The 19,668-nt window shown below is 43.9% G+C and overlaps 2 protein-coding genes across 2 annotated transcripts in view; one reads left to right on the forward strand and one right to left on the reverse strand.

Moving 5' to 3' along the window:
- Positions 1-19,668, reverse strand: part of CFAP92 (cilia and flagella associated protein 92 (putative)) — a 117,621-nt gene that overhangs the window by 58,186 nt on the left and 39,767 nt on the right. The window contains exon 3 of the mRNA XM_069866127.1: positions 7,870-7,965. The gene's annotated coding sequence lies outside the window, so the exon portion shown is untranslated. The remainder of the gene's footprint in view (positions 1-7,869; positions 7,966-19,668) is intronic.
- The window catches only part of EFCC1 (EF-hand and coiled-coil domain containing 1), a 53,130-nt gene that overhangs the window by 29,574 nt on the left and 3,888 nt on the right, over positions 1-19,668 (forward strand). The window contains exons 3-7 of the mRNA XM_069865689.1: positions 6,003-6,148; positions 9,061-9,199; positions 9,502-9,670; positions 16,696-16,854; positions 18,821-18,890. Coding sequence (XP_069721790.1) covers positions 6,003-6,148; positions 9,061-9,199; positions 9,502-9,670; positions 16,696-16,854; positions 18,821-18,890 — 683 coding nt within the window. The remainder of the gene's footprint in view (positions 1-6,002; positions 6,149-9,060; positions 9,200-9,501; positions 9,671-16,695; positions 16,855-18,820; positions 18,891-19,668) is intronic.

The following is a 19,668-nucleotide window of genomic DNA, read 5'->3' on the forward strand; positions in this document are numbered from 1 at the left end:
AACTATCTGAATTTCCAGGTAGCAGGGCATGGTGAGAGTTCTTTATTTTAGCGGAACAACATCTGGAAGTAATTTCCTTTATTTTGTCACAAGAGAATTCACTAAGGGGCAGGAATATCCGAATGACATAATTCCAGAGTGATGTGTGTCCCTCCTGGATATTACAGTGACAATTAACCATAAAGTACCCCACAGAGAGCAAAAGAGCAGTCTGATGCATCAAGGAGACACTCAAGAACTACTGCCAAGTACCTAGCACGGGGTTGTGTTGCAAGATTTACAAAAGCACTAGACTTACCTCATCTGTTTAGCCCAATTATCAAATGTTATGTTCTGTGAAGCAGCTCAAATGACTAACAGTTTATTAACAATGGTAAACTAAAGTTTCAAGGACAAAAAAGGTTAAAGAGGATATCAAACAGTGAGACTTCACAATCCCGTGCTTCAGCTGCAGTTCTCATGCCCTAGAGTCTCAAATTCTGCACAAAAAGAAAAGTCAGGACCCAGTTACTACGTGCACACCTGTACCATGGTAATTAGGGACAGAAAGCCCAACTACAGTAAATTGCCTAGCACTGTGCAGGGCCTCTGGCAGAGGACACTGTAAAATCTACTTCCTCAAAGGAGCATTTAATTGCTTTAACAAGGACCCATTCTGTTCTTGTGTGTCACACCTGACTTGCTGCTTGTAGCTTTTGAAGTAGATGGGAAAGGAACCTTATGGCAGAAGTTCACTTCTCCAAAGTTGCTGTCCATCCACAAAAACCATCCATCCCCTGCCTCGAATAAGGCAAAGGTCACGTAAGAGAAACGAACTGTGAGTTTACAAATAATAGCTATATTGTAATGCAAGTGCTTCAGGGGTTACAGTAACTTCCCAGCATCTCCTAAGCCAAGAACCTTAAGAAGCAAAATACACTTCAGCCACAAGAATTTGTATTAGGTAGCATTGTCATGACATCTGCGCGTTCCACCTACAGGGTCAGATTCTCTACGTTCTCTGCATAGGTTTCTGCTGTGAGTTAACTGAGCACTGACAGCACAGTAAATCATCATCCTCCATGTGGACCTGCAGCCAGGGAGGAAGGAGAAACTAATTTGTGGATGGTTTGCCCAAACATTTACTTGATAGGAAAACAACGGCAAGATTTCAAGGACACGGATAGCATCCCAGACTTTATCAGGGACTGCATTTGGCTCTTAAGCACTTCTTCCTGCATATTTCATCTTCAGTCCCTTTTTCTCTACCCCCATTCTGTCTCCTTTCTCTGGGTTCAAGTCTGCTGTTGCTGTAAGTCTCATTCTCACTTTACCCACTGCCCCTCTTCAGGTGTAATTCAAGCACACATTCCCACCAGCAATAAAACCCAACAGAAAGGCCTCTCCACCCACTCACTCGTGTCACAGCCCTGCATTTTGCCATCCCCTGACAGATACAACTCTTACAGCTATGCACTGCTCTAAGTTTAAACTTCTCTCCAAAAATACTATGATCTATTTTAAACACACCTCATCTCATAAATCTCATTCACAAGCACTTGCACAACCTTAAGAACATAGGATCAGGTATAAGATGACACAGAATGGGAACAAGGTATTAAAGGAGAGGGTAAGAAAGTCTTTCTTCCATTTATTTGGAAGAACTCTTTCAGTCCTAAACATCTCCTCTGGTCTTTCCTAGATGTCAAAGCCACCACTCCCTGTGCTAAAGGGAGAATCTCCCTGGCCCCACCTTGCTTAGCATACAGGGAATCATGGTCGTTGGCCAAGTTTTATGTTTGTTCACGGCCATGGACTGGATTGTGCCAACTACCTCAGAGCTGTTAAAACAGCCTGTGCTCCAAAGGCAATACAAGGCCTTTTAGAAGTGCATTTACTTCTGTTATTGTTGCTTACCTGCAACCTAAAAGATCAGCCTAAGGAATATTTGGATTGCAAGAAATTCAACCCAAATGACATGAGTAAGCAATATGGAACAGAAGATCTTTACATTTAAATCATAGCATCAGGAGCAGCAACGTATCACCCAGCAAACACATTTTTCTAATCTGAGCTCAGATTTTAAGTGCAGTAACAAGAAAGCAGTTGACAATTGACCAATAAAGATGTGTCTGTGCTTACAGAAGTTGCTCTTTAGAATGGGATCGTGTGTGCAATACAAGGCATGTTTCTACTCTGTAATTTGACCGTGTCTGCACAAAGGGTTGTGTTGTCTGAAAAATGCTTTAGCATATCACAGGAGAGCACTGCCTGACAACACAGCGTAACTCTGCTGCTCTCTGCTGTGTGTGACAGGACCACTGCAAGACTGGCCTGTTCCTAAACGATGTGCAGAAAGGTGGAAAGATTCCGTGAGAAAAATCACCGACACCTGTGCAATAGTGATTGGGCAAGAAAATTGAAATTGGCCGATAACAGGGAACTTCCCAGAGCTGTAACCAATATTAGAGAGGCTCTTTAACCACAAATTTCTTATTTCGATATAAATCCAGGATATTTAGTCATCTTTAATAAACCTTCAAAGTTATGCTTTAAAAATTTGTATTTAATGTTTTACAGATCAAGCAATTTAAAAAGCTGAATTGATCACAGAAGGTTCATTCATACGATTTCTGTTGAGAGGGGTTCACAGCTTACAGCAGCGACCAAAGACAGATGTATTCAGAAAACCCACACAGACACTTTGCTCCAGTGTGAAAATGTATTTGATCTGAACGTTAAATAAAAAGTTGGAAATAAATCAAAACTGTGCACACGTTCTAAACTCTGAAATTCTCTGTAAGGGATCAGCCAGAACAGAAGCCATCCTGAGCTCTCTGAACACTTGCAGTTTGGGTCAAATAGTACAAAAATAAATAAAAGCCATGTCCCATTTTGGTTAAAAAAAAAAAAAAGTCATACTTTTAAAATGAAGTATAACTTAGTTTGCCTAACTCTGCCTTGGACCATGCAAACATTCACATGGCTGTTCGGGCTGCTCCAAATACATCTCTAAAAGTAAGCAGTTATGGGCCTGTGAATGTAAAACTAAAGAATTCCTTGGAGTGATTCTATGATTAGTCAGAAATTATTGACGTTAAAGTTCTGCCCAATGCCAGAAGCAGGTGGGTTTTGCTGCAGTTAGGAGTTTCCATAACAATAACCAGAGTGCCAATGAAAAGCCAATTAGTCACGGACACTACTTTAAGGTCCAGTACTTTGCGAACCCTCCTCTCTTCAATTTTTCTTCTCTTGAGCTGCCCATTATCCTCAGCACAAAGCCTTTGAGATGAATGCGGACTGCCTGCCTGTCTCCATGGAAGCCTTGCCACGCTGCACCATACACAAACGCTTCTCAGGCATCTTCAGCCCTACTTTCCCCCTGATCTTTGCCCTAAACAAATGTTGATTCACTCTTCTCCTCATTTATAAGAATCCATTTGATGCTTTATGAATACTAATGAGGAAAGAATTAAACCTATGTTTAAGAATAAATGAAGATTCCTCCTTTACGCATTGTCCATGACGGCAAAAGCATACTGGCTCTCTTTTTTTGTTATTCTCTTCTTTAAATCCAGAAACCTCTACCAGTCCCAAACAGTGTGCAAATTTGGCATTAAGGTCAATTAAGAGCTCCTTGATAGGGAAAAAAACACCTAGTTAGATCAAGTGGTGAAAAAGCAGATCATGGTGTTTCACTGTTCTGCTACCAAAAACCACCACTATGCCTCCACCCACACTTCCATCATCTCACTTGAGGACAAGGATGAGCTCCTATGTACTCCAGCAATGGGAGCTTAGGAGCATGAAGCAACCCTGTGATTCAACACCTTCTGTACCGTTTTCTTACATCTTCTTAAGATCAAACAACAGAGAGAATCCAGGCAGAAATCTGAAACATCCTCCAAAGTCAGCGTAGGATCCTACATCAATGGCAAAATGAAAAGAAGGAAACAGTCCCTCTCTTCCAACAGACAGCAGAGATTCCTTAGTATCCTTAACACCATTCTTCTAGTTCTGTGCAACACTTCCGATGAGCACCTCCTGCAGCCCATCTCATGTTTAGTTTCTAGTTATAGCTTAAAGGAATAGCAAGTTTGCCTGTGCACCTACATGTTCAGAGCCCCCTTCTTCTCACTCACAATGTCTTTGTGGCCAGAAGGAGGCTCCACCTCCTGATCTTTGGCTCCAAACTTGGCAGATTATTGCCTTAAACTGCTTTTGGGTGTTGTGAATGAAAACCAACCCTGTTTATACATCCCTCCTTTGGGACTCTACTGCACAGGACATTCCCTCTCCCTTGACCTCTATCGTGAGGCTGTTGGTCCCATCCTTTCCTGTCACCTTCCTTGGTCACTACTGTGGACAAATCAGTGCCCAGCATCACCTTACACTGGATACCTGGCAAGAGGGGCCAAAACAACAACTTTCCAGCTTTGTTATTTCCAACAGATCCTTGACATTATCTATTAGCTCAACGAACATAAAATCTCTTGGCTTTGTTTTGTTTTTTAAACTTGTGTATCTACTCATGTGGCCACTTGCTTTTTCTCCCCATCAATTTTACCTGGCACGTATGAGCTCTGAAACACCAGCTCGTTGGCCACACGTTGCTTCACATACACTGAAAATCTGCCCCATTCCTAAACACCTTGAAATAATTTCCATGTGTGGTTCTAGAAACCAAAGCTGTATTTTAATCAGCGCTGCCTTTTTAGGTAGGGTGTAAGGTACGCTCACCTTGCTGTACTCCTTCTGTTGGAGAAACTACGGCACAATGTCACTCGATGCAAGTAACAGAGCCTGTGCAGAACCAACATTCAAGTTCTGGAGCACCTTGGTCTGAAAGCCCTTGCTCAAAAACTCACATTTCTTTCTAGTTTCCCAGACAAACACCTCCAGAGAACACAGACATGGCTCTCTAAGCAATATGTTGGGCAGAAAGCCCTAACAGAACATGTCGTCTATGAGCTCTCTTAATTTCTCTACATTAAGAGAGAACTGATGAAGCCCTCAAGAAAGGGGCTACATAAGAATCACAGTTTGGGCTCTGTATTTTATCAGCTCATAAGTTAATTTATAAGAACTACAGAGAAGTGAAAGCTGTTATTTAGGTTTGTCTTGAATCGCACCTAGGTGAAGGGAGTCAGCTATTCTAAGCCCTGAATTTTATAGGAAGGATTGGCTTTTTTTCCCAGACTTCTTACTGTTCCTTGAACTGAAACCAGGCTGCCAGATGTAAGCAGTTCACACCACCAGATCTCCTGTCAAACCTCACAGCACTTACCCGCTTCTGCTAGAAAATATTTTCATGATACTTGAATATTCTCAGTGTTTCATGGTTTCAAATCTTAGCCACCCTTGAGACTATGATAAATATTCACTGAAACGTCTCTGTATTTGGTGAACAAACTCTAGAAACATCTGAAACCCAAAGAGATCCAAATGATGCCACAGCTCAAAACTGAGAGAGCAATCGGCATCATACCAGTCCTCCAGAGACTGTAAAAGATTCTTACCGAGTACCAGACCCCAAAATACTCATCTTAAAATGAAAGAAATTAGCACATTTCAGAAAGACAAACTGTAACATTCTTGTGAAAGCAAATCCTACTGCATTCCACAGTAACTGTCCAGAACAGTGAAGCTCTGTGACACTTCAAGAAGTCACCATTTTGAATGCCCAAGCTTAACCGTGCTTGCTATTTGTGCACTACCTCATAATTACTTTTTCCAGCCTTAATGAAGGTAAATGACTTTGACCTGAACTAAAGGCGATATGAAATGTTTAGTTCTAATTACCTAAAGAAGAGCTGACATCTACCTTCCTTTGATTCTTAGCAAGGCAACTCAACGCAGCTCTCAGGGGTTTGATTTTGCAGATAGTGAAGGCAGAGACCCCTGTTCTTCTGCAGCAAATCCAAACAACTGCATTCAGAGTCATTCCTGTGCCACGCTGTGCACGTTCATCTTGGATTTTCAGACCTCCTACAAGTCCTCTTTCCTTTGCCCTTCCTTTCCAGGTCAGAAGCTGTGAAATTCCAGCCTCCCTCTGGAAGCATCCCTGAGCAGAAAGAGGGAGCAGCCTCACCAGAGGAGAGACACCACCCAGCTGTCGTGCAACACGATCGACGCTCTCCTACCGACGGAGCCGGCATTTCCGAGAACGGTATCAAACCCAGTATTTAACTACTTTATTGCCTCACCGATTTGTAGATCCTCAACAGAAAAACTAGAACAGGTATTAAACCACCACAGCCACAAATGAATCCTAATGAAAACTGAAATCATAGACCTAAACAAAAGGTAACATCCCAGCTCTCTACTTCCCACTCCCCATATAATTTTATGTTTGATAAAACACTGAACGAGTTACTTGGAGCTAGGATTTAAAACTGCTTTTTTATCACATTATTCACCTCACCAAACACATTTCCTGGCTTAAAAAGATGAAGTTTTCATTTCTTGGTAAATAAGACTTGGAACTTCCACTAAATTTCTTTCCAAGGAAACCATTTGCGGTTCATATTCTGTACAGCCACACTCTTCCGAAACACGCTGGCTGCTTCAGTAGCTCTGGTGAGGCCCAGCCAGCTTAGCAGATGTAGCACTGACCACTGCCACAGCATCGCACCCTTTTGAGCCCTCATGGGACTGCGCAGAGTCCCTTTGAGTGCATTCTAAAATCCCTCGCTTGGCCCAGCCTGGCTTTCATCTCTAGGAACCCTCGGGAGGTTTTTGCAGAGCAAACAGCTACAAGGGTGCTCAGAGGCTCAGGGGACATCACTTCGGGGCTGTAATGAGACACATTTATGACAGGTTTCCATCCAAGGAGACAGCACACACAACAGCTGGCAGGTTTGACTTAACTTCAGGGATTATTTTTTTAACCCATTTGGTTCAAAGAAAACAAAAACGCTTCTTTGAAACTGACTGTAAGTAATGAAATATCTTTACTGCAGACTGGAAATGTGCACCCATCCACAAAAAAAGGGAGTTTGGGTGTGTATGAACAGAGCTGGCAAGCAGCTGCTTGGGAATGCTTAAAATAATGATATGGAAATACAGTTAACATAGTTGCATGTTCTCCATGCACTGAGACTTATAAAAGCGTTTGTAAAACCAGGTTTATTTTATCATATCAAACACTTTAAGAACTCAAGGACTGTTCCCATGTCTAGCCCTACACCACGCATATTTCAAGTACAAACAGCTTCTTAGCAAAAGCTTTTCAAACAAATAAATCGTGGGTTTATAGCTTTAAAAATGTGAAAAATCTTGCTGTCGAATAAAAAAGGTTAGGCAGAGAACAAAAGTAACTCAGAGCTGAGCAAATAAAAACACCTGTGTGAACATCTGCAATAACCCTAGATACACCAGATAAATAAATCTGGATGCAGAATTAGATATAATTTTAAGTATATTTCAATAAATAATAATTTTCTAGAGCAGAAGAGCACTTGCATCAATTCAATTTGGCAAGTTATTCTACATTAACTAGTTTATAGATTAATACCTAAATATCACAGTAAAGTGCCGTATGATTCTATTGACAGAATAAATAATAGCTTAGTAGAAGAATTTTAATAAAATACCACCTTTATGTTAAAAGAGGTGCATAAGAATTTTGGCTTTCCCTTTCTGGTTTCCAGTCCTGCTAATCATAACCCACCAGGCGATGTAAGAGAATTTTTTTCCATAAGACATTCAATCAGAGCAAAGGACATTTCCATATGTGGGGTGTGGAAAAAAAAAAGGCATTCCAAGTGTCTTAGATACCTTAGCACAAAGGCAGCTTGAGATTCATGCGCCTCTTCCTCCCTTTTTAAAAGCCCAATCTGAGTGTTTGCTGTGCCAGATCCTGCTCTTAATTTACTGGATCAAACCTACCAGTTTGAAGCTCTTCAAGGACTCTGTATTGTTGGGTGATCAGTCCTCACGGCTGCCACAACGGTTGTGAATTCTGACTGTTATCCCTTTGGGCTCCTATGGCAAGAAAAGAAATGATGATAGAAAGAGCTCCCTCCTAATGAATCACAGATTGAAAATAAAAAGTCCTTTTTCGTTGTTTTGGCAGTGCGCAGACTTAGAGAAGGAAAGCACTTCTAATAAATTAGTTTGCACAGTGTAAGGATTGCCATGAAAGTGCAGACATCCATTCTCTAATTAAGAGCAACAATGCATGCAACTAAGCTTTGTTTCTGTTTAGGCAATAAATTACTGAACATGATAACCTATAAATTGGGCGTGCTGAACGCTACGGGAATGAAAATTGCATTAACAAACATCTGTCAAGTATTAACCAAAAGAAAAAGAACCCAGGGCATTCTCCCAACAGACCTGAGAGGAGGGTTTCACCTGCAGGAGGCTGGTGGTCCAGCAGCGAGGGGTCCAGCAGAGGTGAGACCCCAGCACCCCCAGAGGGCTCTGCTAAACCCCCAGGGAGCAGCCAATCCCTGCCACAAATGAGGGGCCAGGGCTACACTGAAATCCTTCCAAAAGCAACAGCTGAAAAGGGTGTTTTAGTTTGAATTGCAGGTGTTTATGTCTTTGAAATGAGATGGAAAATTTAATATATATTTTATATTATGCAATATACAGTATAAATATTTTAATATATTAAACCATTAAAATCATTGTCCTTACCAAACATAGTAAGGAAATTAAAAAATGCACATTTATATCAAATTCCTGTACTCTGAATACGTGTCCAACTGATAGAGTGATTGCAAAAATGAATCCCGTAGAGTACCATGCTTTTCCATTCCTCTTGGAAAGCGTCTGTGCAATTGTATCCACGAAGAGTAATCTCCCCCGCAAGAAGAGTGATCCTTCACGCTCACCATTACATTACAGTGACTTGAAGACAAAAGACAATTGAAGTCAAACAGGTTCAGGCAACACGCCAGGGTGCGCTGGAGCGTTCAAGCCTCAGGAGTTCTCTTCCTTAAGGCTGCCTTGAGCTATAAAGCCGCTGAAGGACCCTGCACTGGGGGGTTTCAACTCTCCCTTCTCAGTTTCTTTGCCTCAGCTGCAGCAGACGGGGTGGCTGTCACGTCGCTAAGGGTGTTGGTCTCCCAGCAGAGGACCCACTGTTCCGCGCGGTGGAGGGCCAGGCTGCGTCTGACGAGGACGAGGAGGATGAGCGGGCTGGAGAGCAGCCATCCCAGGTGGACCCAAGGAAGAAAACGCTGGCTGAGCTCCCTTGCTGTGGTAGCGGGTAGGTTCCTGAGGTTGGTGCTACCTGAGCCCTTTGCAAAGATGATTTTATGACCCAAAGGCCCCGTGGCTTCAGGAAGAAGCAGTAACACCAGTCAGCAAAACCATCGGGCCCCTTTGCCCATCTTTTTAAGCACCTGGGAAACAGCACGCTGGCTGTTCCCACTGGACCCTCAGCAGGGTCAGCCTGGACACTGATCCATGAGCCAGGCTGCCAAGAGTTTTGCAGGAAAACTGGCTTTTACAGGCATGGACCTTCAGGGTGAGGTTTCACTATTTTATTTTTTTTTAATGTATATATAGATGTGATGAAAAAATGTGGAAGAAGCAGCTCATGTCTTATGTGGAGACCACCAACACTGTCGGCTCTGAACCAGCCCCTGTGGAGCTCGCAGAGAGAATGACACAGCTTACTGAACAGCTCCACCTTAAAGGGCATGAAGTGAAGAAACTGGAAACAGGCGTGGAAGAGGTAATGGGTGTCAAGCAGAGTGTGAAGGAGTTATTTATCTGTCTTTAAGTACCTGCATTTATATTTTATTCTGGCAAGTCTGCTCTCTGTTGCTGATGTTTCTCACTGTGCTGTTATTTCATCAGCTCATACATAGAATCATATCATAGAATCACAGAACGGTTTGGATTGGAAGGGACCTTAAAGCTTTCCACTGGATCAAGGGCTCCAAGCCCCATCCAACCTGGCCCTGAACACCTCCAGAGATGGGGCAGCCACTACTGCCCTGGGCAACCTGGGCCAGGGCCTCCCCACTCTCACAGTAAAACATTTCTTCCTAAAATTTCATCTCAATCTCCCCTGTTTAAGCTGAAAACATCTCGTGCATTCCTGTAGCACCCACATTTCCAGTCTGGTTCCTGCCTGAACCTCCATTTATTTGGAGGATGAGAAGTACCCCAGCCACGCAGACACAGGCTCATCAAGCACTGCCCTTTATTTAAATGGTTTATGATGTTCCCAGGATGTGATGTTTGGGGCTGATACCACTGCAGACCATGGCACATTAACTAAAGGGTCACTGTAGGCACCTTTGAGGGCTTCCTCAGCTCTGGGTGGAAGACTCCACAGGTCCTAAGACATCCCATCCCTCTGGGAGCATAGGGACTTTTCAGGGAATCCCTCCAGCTGACTGAGGTGCAGGGGCTCACTATTTTGGAACCCTTCAGAGGAACTCATCCATTTTATCTCAGGCTTAGACCGACAGATTTATAAACTAAAGAAAATTAGTTTTCAGGCTTAGCAGCATGTTCAACTTTCCTTCAGCGAGGTTATAACCACGGTGGTTAAAAGCCTCAGTGCAGTGTCCTGCTAGTGCCATGCGATCTTAGTATCTAAATATCGCACGCTTCAGCCACTGATGGGCACAGATGAAATGTTAGCGATCCTTCTGTGAAACCAAACTGGTGCATCACATGCATTGCTTTCGTCTGCTTTGTCTTAAGGTGCAGTTAGTGCCTGCTCAGTATTTTATAACCCCTCTTTAAAAGGAGCTTAAAGATTTCAGCAGTTTTTTAGTTAGTAAACTATTTAAAATAAAATATTCAACTTCTTTCCATGTTGCTGTCCTTTGATTCTTATCAGTATTTCATGTAATTTTACCCCTTGACTAACTTAAATGAGTTTACTTGTGAGGAAAAACATTTTAAACCAAAGTAAAATCATATTTGTGATTTTTGCAGAATGTGCATTGTTCAAAGACAACCGATTCCTGCAATACTCCTTAGAGCAACACAAACCTTCCTTCCATACCGTGAGCTTCCATACAGCCCACATTAAAGCTCCATTTACTCTTTTGCCTATAGGAAGGAGCTCCCTTCCTGTGGGCAGTGCCAGTTTGCTTCTCCTGTTTCCCACTCGGAGATGCTCCTCTTCCTCAGCAGTATCCTACTGCCTTCTTTTCAGTCGCTGCTGGTAGACACGAGTTCTGTGCACCTTGTTCAGAAATGTGCTGTTATCGATAGATTAATATAAAAAGGACAAGCAGGGAGGTGAATAAGACAAGAGTGTCAACTCACCATGGCATGGATTTAAAATCAGAGGGATTAATTATTTTGAGCCTGTTAGAAAATCGTTCTTAAAACCTCTTACTTCCATTTAGCCAGCATTTATATCTTGTGTGCAGTTATAGGTGGGGGGTTTTTGCTACAAAACAGTCAGGCAAGTAATAAGTAATTGCTTTCAAAAAGATGACTGCTCTGTACTCAACATGAAGCAAATTGGAAGACAGAAATGCTCCCTCTCATCTAGCTTGCACATAAATATATTGGCTTAATATCTAAACCCCCAAGAACACTTTCTGTGATGACCTGACAGAAGTACCTCTACATTGCTCTGTTTGCTTCTATGTGGATATGCTTAGTGGTGGAAACTAGACGAGGAACAACAAAGCTAATAGTAACAAACCCAGCAAGCAAGTGAAAAGCAACCCTCTCTAACAGCAATGAATTGCTTTAGTCTGTGACTGTAAAACCAGGGATTAAAAGACCTCTGCAATTGGGCATGTCTAGAAAGTTCTGCTTCCCAACAACCAGACATTTGAAAATAGTTTCTGCTGAAGACAGGGTGATGAAGGTGTCAGGACTGGGGTATAAGAGATGGCAAAAACACAGGCAAGCTCTGAAAATAAAGCGACAGGCTGCCAAGTGTAGTGTTGCAAAGAAATGCCAATTATTTTCTACAGAAGCTCACATGCAAACTGTCAGCTTAATTAAAAAGGCAGTTTAGGACCTGCCATACAGGGCCAAACGAAAAGTTCATCCTAATATCACACGCCCAACAGCAAGCAGAGGGAGAAGCAAAGAGAAACAGTACAGAGGGTTTTCCTCTTGGCATTACTCCCCTGGTTCCCAGTATGTGAAGGACAGACCCAGCGTAAGCTGGCTGCCGCATGGAGCACCACGTTCAATGGCCACGACTGGAGGTACCTACCACGAATTTACCTTTCCTTTCTTCACTGCTAGTGATGCGGTGGATATCTTGGGGCAGGGGCTCCCATGTATTAGTTGGAAAGGCACGGGGTCCTGAGGGTTTGGTTTTGTTAGCTTTCAATCTGCTGCTTGATCATCCACTGTCACCTCAGTTTTGTGCTTGGGAATCAGCAAATGATCTTTCCCTCATAATTTCACAGACCTTTATGACCAGAAAACCTGCCTCAGCTCCCTCAGTACAGAAACCATTCCTTACTTCAGTTATGCTACTGTATTCTTCCATGTGCTATCCAAGCTCTATCACCCTTTTTGAACAGGAAGAACTGAAAATGTGTGCAGTATTCAAATGCAGCCCTTCACGGCACAATAATGGTTTCTGTTCTGTCCCTAGCTCCTTTCTTCATGGCTCCAAGTGTGTATCCTCAGCTCAGCGCTGAGCTATTGTCAGGTCACAGCTCTTCTTGAGCAGCCATCATCACCACTGCACGTGAACAACATTGTGCGTATTTCCTACATGCCTTATTTTGCATTACTGACACTGAATTTCATCTGATCTTTTATTGCCTGTAGCCATTCAAGATCAGGAATGCCTACCAGAATTCTTCACAGCCAGCTTTACTTCTGATTACTCAAAAGACTGTATTGAGAGCAAACTTTAAGACTTTGACATTCACCTTTTTTAAAAATCATTCTAATCTTATCAAAAGATAGCAACCTTCCAGTACCTGAAGGGGCTGCAAGAAAGCTGGGGAGGGACTGTTCACAAAGGCTTGGAGTGACAGGACAAGGAGCAACGGGTATAAACTGGAGAGGGGCGGATTTAGACTAGACAGAAAGAGCAATTTCTTCACGATGAGAGTGGTGAAGCCCTGGCCCAGGTTGCCCAGGGAAGTGGTGGCTGCCCCATCCCTGGAGGTGTTCAAGGCCAGGCTGGATGGGCCTTGGGCAGCCTGATCCCATGGGAGGTGCCCCTGCCCATGGCAGCGGGTGGAACGGGATGGGCTTTCAGGTCCCTTCCAGCCCAAGCTATTCTATGAATCTAAAAGCTTTTTGCAGACTCCACTCTATCAACTGTATTAACATTATTCCTATATAGTCATAGACCCTTTCAAACAAGTCCAATTGATTCCTGACTGTGTTCATCCATCTTCACCAAGCCCCTTCTCCATTACCATTCTGATCAATTTGCCTGACAGAATTCCCAATCCACTCGAAGTGATTTGCTGCTCCTCTGGATCATCTCTGCAGCCTCTCTTAGAAAGTGGTGCTACCTCTGCTACTCACCAGTCCTTTAAGGGTAAAATAATTTAAAAGTCAACTCACACAGCACCTCATTCTGCCATTCTGTTACTGTTTTCCCCTCATTTTGAAAGTTGTTTCTCAGGTTCATTGCTTGTAAAAATAGCTCTAATGCGGCAGCTTCCTTAACTTTTGTACAAAATACAATGATTTTCTCCTATATTCCTGAAGGGATTTTTGCATATTCATTATTCATCATCTTAGATGTGTTTGTAGGCACTGCTCCAGGGCTCAGATTTTCCCCATGGCATTAACCCCCTTTTTTATAAGAGGGCTGGATCTCCAGTTGACTGATTCTCCAAACTGGTGTTTGGCAAGGTGGTATTTCCACTTCACAAACAAGGCACAGAACCAAAATCAGGCTCTGCTGAGGGACTTTGACAGCTAAAACCAAACCCCTCTTCCCTCTGAGCCCTGTGACTTTACAGACCATCCCTCCTCAGTATCTAAGTCTCAAAACGAGACTATGCTTAACTCGTCCCCATCTTCTTGCGAATATTAAGTTACAAACAGATGCTCCACGTGGCCAAGCCAGGGAAAAAAACCTGGGAGAATGTTTAACGGTACATTGAGCCACTGCCTTCAAGCACAGTAAGATGAAAACACTGCACAGCCCTACATACAAATCACACAGAGGCATGGGGAAACTAGCACCTTGATACGCCACCAGTGATTGTTCAGGTAGAGCTGCTGTAGAAAGCAGTTTGCTGCCTATAGCATAGAAAATACAAACAAAATGGGCTTTGTAGGAGCAGTCAAAAGAGAAAGAGGCAGCGGCAGCAGCAAATGCGGTGCCCAGACATCGCCAGTGATGCTCTCATCTGAGCATGTTGCCTGTGCTGCCTGTAAGAACCGAGCAGCTGGCCGTGACGCTGCAGAGCTATGGAGAGCTCGAGTGGTGAGCAGCCAAAGAGACAAGTTCGCGCTTCTCCTATTGATGTTTGTATGGCAGAGCCGCTGCCCACTGGCAGCCTTTCGGAAGCCCGCAGCGGAGGGCAGGGCGGCCCCCGGGCTGCTGGCCAAGCACAGTGGCTTCACCAGCAGCTCCGGGATGCTCAGGGCGCAGGGGCCTGGCAGGCTGCAGGGTGGGCACCTGTTAGCATCGCCAGGAGCATCTGTCCAATTGCATATTGAGAAAGTCTATTCTACAATGTAAAGGAATGACCTTTTTACCTCCCTGTGACTCTGCTTCAGCTGTACAGGGGAATGTAACTCCCGCCTGTGTTCAGCACATAGCGATGCCAGGTGGTATTTACAATGCGGAGGCGCTCTGCAACACGGCGAAGAAACCACATGTTTAATTCATCGGAGACCTCCTGCAGCCTCTGGAGGATTTGTTTGTCTCACTGCTGCCATGGTGGTGGTAACAAAGTTGGCTCTCCATGCAGGAAAATGTCAGCGTGCTGAGCTACGAGGGGCGCTGGCACAGCAATGCCGCAGCCCCTGTGTGCCAGATGGACCCAACTGAGCAAGCCGCCCTCCTGGAGCTGGTGTGTGACTCCCAAGAGCTGGGGAGCCTTGCAGGGAGAGCTCGTGGAGCACTAATGGAACAGGCTCATTCCTGACCTATGAGACAAGTGCCAACTAATCCATACTATCAGCGCTGGCAGAAACAAAAATGACCTGCCAGAAGGTTTGGTGTGGATCAGGGGTTGTTTTCTTTCTTTGCCCAGATGACATTTGTGTTTTAGGGAGTTGAAGTTCCTTCCCATCTAATGAAAGTCATGAGGATAAAAATTTCCCCACAAAGGGGCTGGAGAACAGGCCTTATGAGGAGCGGCTGAGAGAGCTGGGGGTGTTTAGCCTGGAGAAGAGGAGGCTGAGGGGAGACCTCATTGCTCTCTACAACTACCTGAAAGGAGCTTGTGGAGAGGAGGGAGCTGGGCTCTTCTCCCAAGTGACAGGGGACAGGACGAGAGGGAATGGCCTCAAGCTCTGCCAGGGGAGGTTTAGGCTGGACATTAGGAAAAAATTTTTCACAGAAAGGGTCATTGGGCGCTGGCAGAGGCTGCCCAGGGAGGGGGTTGAATCACCTTCCTTGGAGGTGTTTAAGGGATGGGTGGATGAGGCGCTGGGGGACATGGTTTAGTGTTTGATAGGAATGGTTGGACTCGATGATCCGGTGGGTCTCTTCCAACCTGGTGATTTTATGATTCTATTAAATACCGTGGATATTAAGGCCTTCAGCTTTTTGAGTTTAACTCTCTCCTTAGCTACTTCTAAAACTGCAATGAAGATAAAAGCTAACAGCAAAAAGGGATTAACAGAGCCAGCAAGTCTGGCATTTACCCCACACAATTCTGTTTCCCACTGTAACATTAATAAATATATTGAGATTGTGTTTGCAACAAGAAATGGCAAACAATGGTAACAGTTCCGAGTGCTGGGCATGGTAATGACTGAGAAATAAGTTTATTTTTATTAATAAACCCACAATCTGTCAGTGCTCTCAAAGGTCTGAAATGAGTATTTAAGTGACATATTTGCCAGGGAATGCTCCTCAGGGTCTTTGTAGCAGCTTGGCTGTGTACCTGCAGCAGGCCTGCGTCTGTAACAAGCAACGAGATTCAGTTTTGCAGCTTTGTTCAAAATATATCACTTAGAGTTTGCATTGAAACAAAAGCAACTCTTCAAATCCTGAACATTTCTCAGAGGGAGGTGGGAGAGAACGGAGTGCCCAGCTAAACTTTGGAAGGTGCAGCTCTGAGGAGACCCTCCTGCCCAGAATTCCTGTACTGCTCAAAAGTCTTGTTGAATCTGGACATCGCCGTGCTTAGCTGCAAAGCAGTGCTTCCCCAAGCACATGTGCCAGAGTGTTGCACAACCAGAATCTTAATTTTTTTCCTTAAGATATTTTTTTTAAACCAAAACATTTAAAATAAATTAGCTAATTGCCATCTTGTTTCACTGGACATGCAAATGAGTGCAGATTAGTAGGAGCTGCAAGGATATGGTTACATTGGTGAGGGCACACAAATTAGTCATGCTTTATAGAGGATGACAGGAATGCAAAAACTGAAATAATATCGGTAGTATTTATGATCTCTGAGTGATCTGCTTGCATCCAGCGGTGCGTGAACTAGCATGTGCTTCCTAGCAGCTACTGATTCTGCACCTTAGGTAGTATGGGAGAGAAATGTACTCCTTATCAAGAGAATGACCTGACATTTGCCAGATAAGGGGGGAAATGTAGCTTTGCAGTTTTGGGGCAAGAAAGTGAAAGCTACGGCACTTTGAATTTCCTGTGTCATTGTCCAGATGAAAGGCCCTCTGCTAGGGGAGCTGCAGCAACAGGCAGAGGAGACCGAATTGTTGAAGATGGAGCTGCAGATGTTGGAGACTGAGAGAGTTAGGCTGTCACTGCTGGAAGAAAAGCTCATGGATGTTTTACAGCTTCTTCAACAACTTCGAGACTTGGTAAGGCGAGAAAGCAGCTGAGAGACTTAAAACTGGGTTTGACAGGGTCCTTTCCAGACTAAACAGGCAGTTCATACCTTCTATTAAGTACAAAGTCATTTCCACCAGGACACATTTTCACAATTGTTTGCCCAAGGAACTGCCTGGTGATCACAGAAAATTTTTAGACCCCTATGGCAGACTTTCTAAAAGAAGCCTAGAGATCTCCAATGTATCATTATCCTCTAAACAAAGATTTAGAGGAAACAAGGAAAACAAAAATGCTAGTGGTTTGAAAGATTCTAGATGATTTTTCCTTCTAGAAAAGGACCTTTGCTTAACTGCATCCTAATGTGACACTGAGTCAGTATTAAAGGGTTAAAACTCCTTCCCATATACCAATAAGGTATTTTTTGTAAGAACTTTCTTACTCAACCAACAATCCAAACATGGACTTATAAAAGCTGATATAATAACATGCCAGAAGCACATGGCCAGTATAGCCATTCAGTTCTTTAGCAAATAGGTTTAAATCTCCTGCTTGGGAATCGTAATGGTAAGGCTGGCCAAAAGACAGGCAATCTGGACAATGTGCAGAACACAGTCTGCTGGGAGCTGGGCTGGGCTGCCAGGAGCAGATTGTTTTGATAACGGCTGACAGTTCTCCTCGATTTTCAACAAAGCTCTGCCTGGTCTGTGTGAGGGGAGAAAGCTTCCTCAGATCATCGCTTTACTTTGTTAGGGGTACACTCCAGTTCCACTGATGATTCTGGGGAACAAGTGCAATATTTCATAATTTGGTAACTTATTTTAGCACTTGACATGGAAATTTTGCTTTCCTGTTGCAAATCTGACACAGGCATCAGTAACAATCCAGCGAAGGATTAAACTAGGAAAGACTATGGTGGGCAACAAGCATAATAACCACTTGTGTCAAGACTTAAACGGATCATTCACTGGTCAGTTGTATAATTGCAAATCACTTCTGCTTAGGAGACATCCATCACACAATGTGCCACATCTCAGGGACACCAGCACTTCATGCTAATCACTGCTGGAAACACGCCACCACATGCTGCCACCTCCCGGAGCACCAATACAGGGAACAATGTTGTCAGTGAACAGGAGAATTCCCAGTGTTCCCAGCAGAATTCAGCAAGGATCCCCTAAATCCCTGATGGGATGTACTTCAGACAAAAGAAAGCTTATTCATCAGAAACTGTGGGTTTCGGTTCACTTCCCCCAGCATATTCACCTTCGTGTTTTAGATACAATCATAGAATCATAGAATTGTTTAGGGACCTTAAAGATCATCCAGTTCCAACCCTCCCATGGGATCAGGCTGCCCAAGGCCCATCCAACCTGGTCTTGAACCCCTCCAGGGATGGGGCAGCCACAGCTTCCCCGGGCAACCTGCGCCAGGGCGTCACTGCTCTTGCGGTGAAGAAATTCCTCCTTAGGTCTAGTCTAAACCTGCCCCTCTCCTGTTTATACCCATTGCCCCTCGTCCTGTCACTCCAAGCCTTTGTAAACAGTCCCTCCCCAGCTTTCTTGTATTCCCTTCAGGTACTGGAAGAACCTGCTGGAACATCCCAATGGATTTCTAATGTAAAAGACCATCCATCTCCTAAGCAGTTTGTACAGGCCTCTCACTTTGGCAATGTTTATTCCATCCTAGAGCAGACAGGCCTGAATAGCCTCTTTCCAAGCTTACTTCGCAAACTCTGCCCTTTCCGTGTTCGACACAGGCCCTGCAGAGTGCTGAACAAGCGTTTGCTGTGCATGCTCACACTCCTTACCCTCTAGGTGTGCTTACGCACACACTTGGGAAATTCTGCTGTTCACTGACCAAATGCTATTTGTCTTTCTAGAGCCACGTTAAAGACCCGGGGCCCTCTGCAACCTGCACTGCGCATAGATTTTGTTGTATATGTTTAAACAGGTGAAGGACATATTTGTGCCATAACACTGTTTTGTTTTTTTAAAGAACATCTCTAAGCGAGCCTTGGGGAAAATCCTGCTGAGTACTTTGGAATCCTGCCGTGAGCCCCAACCAGGTAAGTAAATAAATGACAATATAAAGACCAAGAAGCATGAAAAGTGTCCTTCTGGGGAAAGGGCTAGATAATGAACAGATGAGTAGGGAAAAGCTGTTTCAAATACTGGGGAACGGGCTAGGGAGAAAGCAATCCTGTGCAGGCAGATTGCCTATAGAAAGTGACAACTCCTGCTCTGTGACATGTCCAAAACAGGAACACATCCAGGGTTTTTTTAGCCAAATTCTAGAATTTGGCCTTAGGGGAACAATTCTGTGTACCATCAATGTCTGTAGGGCTTCACTGATATGGGAAAGAGGAAAATATGACCACGCCTGTAAGGCACCTATTTATCAGGTTTGCTGTCCCCCTGCGTGTTGTGTTATTCCACTGCTGCAGCACAAAGAAATAGACAATGCTGAGCATTTCTATAAAGAAACTGGATCAAACCTGCACTCCTCTAATAACAGCCTTTCGTGTTCCTCTCATGAAAATTAAACTCCTCTCCCTTGACAATAACCTGGTGTGCCAGAGCTGCCTTTGTAGGAACCATACAGGGATCACAGCCTGGAGGCTTTGATCTGATTGCTTTGTTCCTATTAGCAAAGCATTCGTATTTACCTTCAAGAAACGAACATCCTGTACCAAGCCACGGAACATGGCTTGGAGGCACTTTTAATAGCAGACAGCAGTCAAAGATTATAAAAGACTAGATGTGGCCTGAGGGTTTAGCTCTGGAGAACGTTAATAATAGTGATTTAGGGGGAATAACACATAAACCATTCCGGGTTTTGTGGTT

This window comes from Phaenicophaeus curvirostris, chromosome 11 (genome assembly GCF_032191515.1).
Source record: "Phaenicophaeus curvirostris isolate KB17595 chromosome 11, BPBGC_Pcur_1.0, whole genome shotgun sequence".
NCBI classification, from domain to species: domain Eukaryota; kingdom Metazoa; phylum Chordata; class Aves; order Cuculiformes; family Cuculidae; genus Phaenicophaeus; species Phaenicophaeus curvirostris.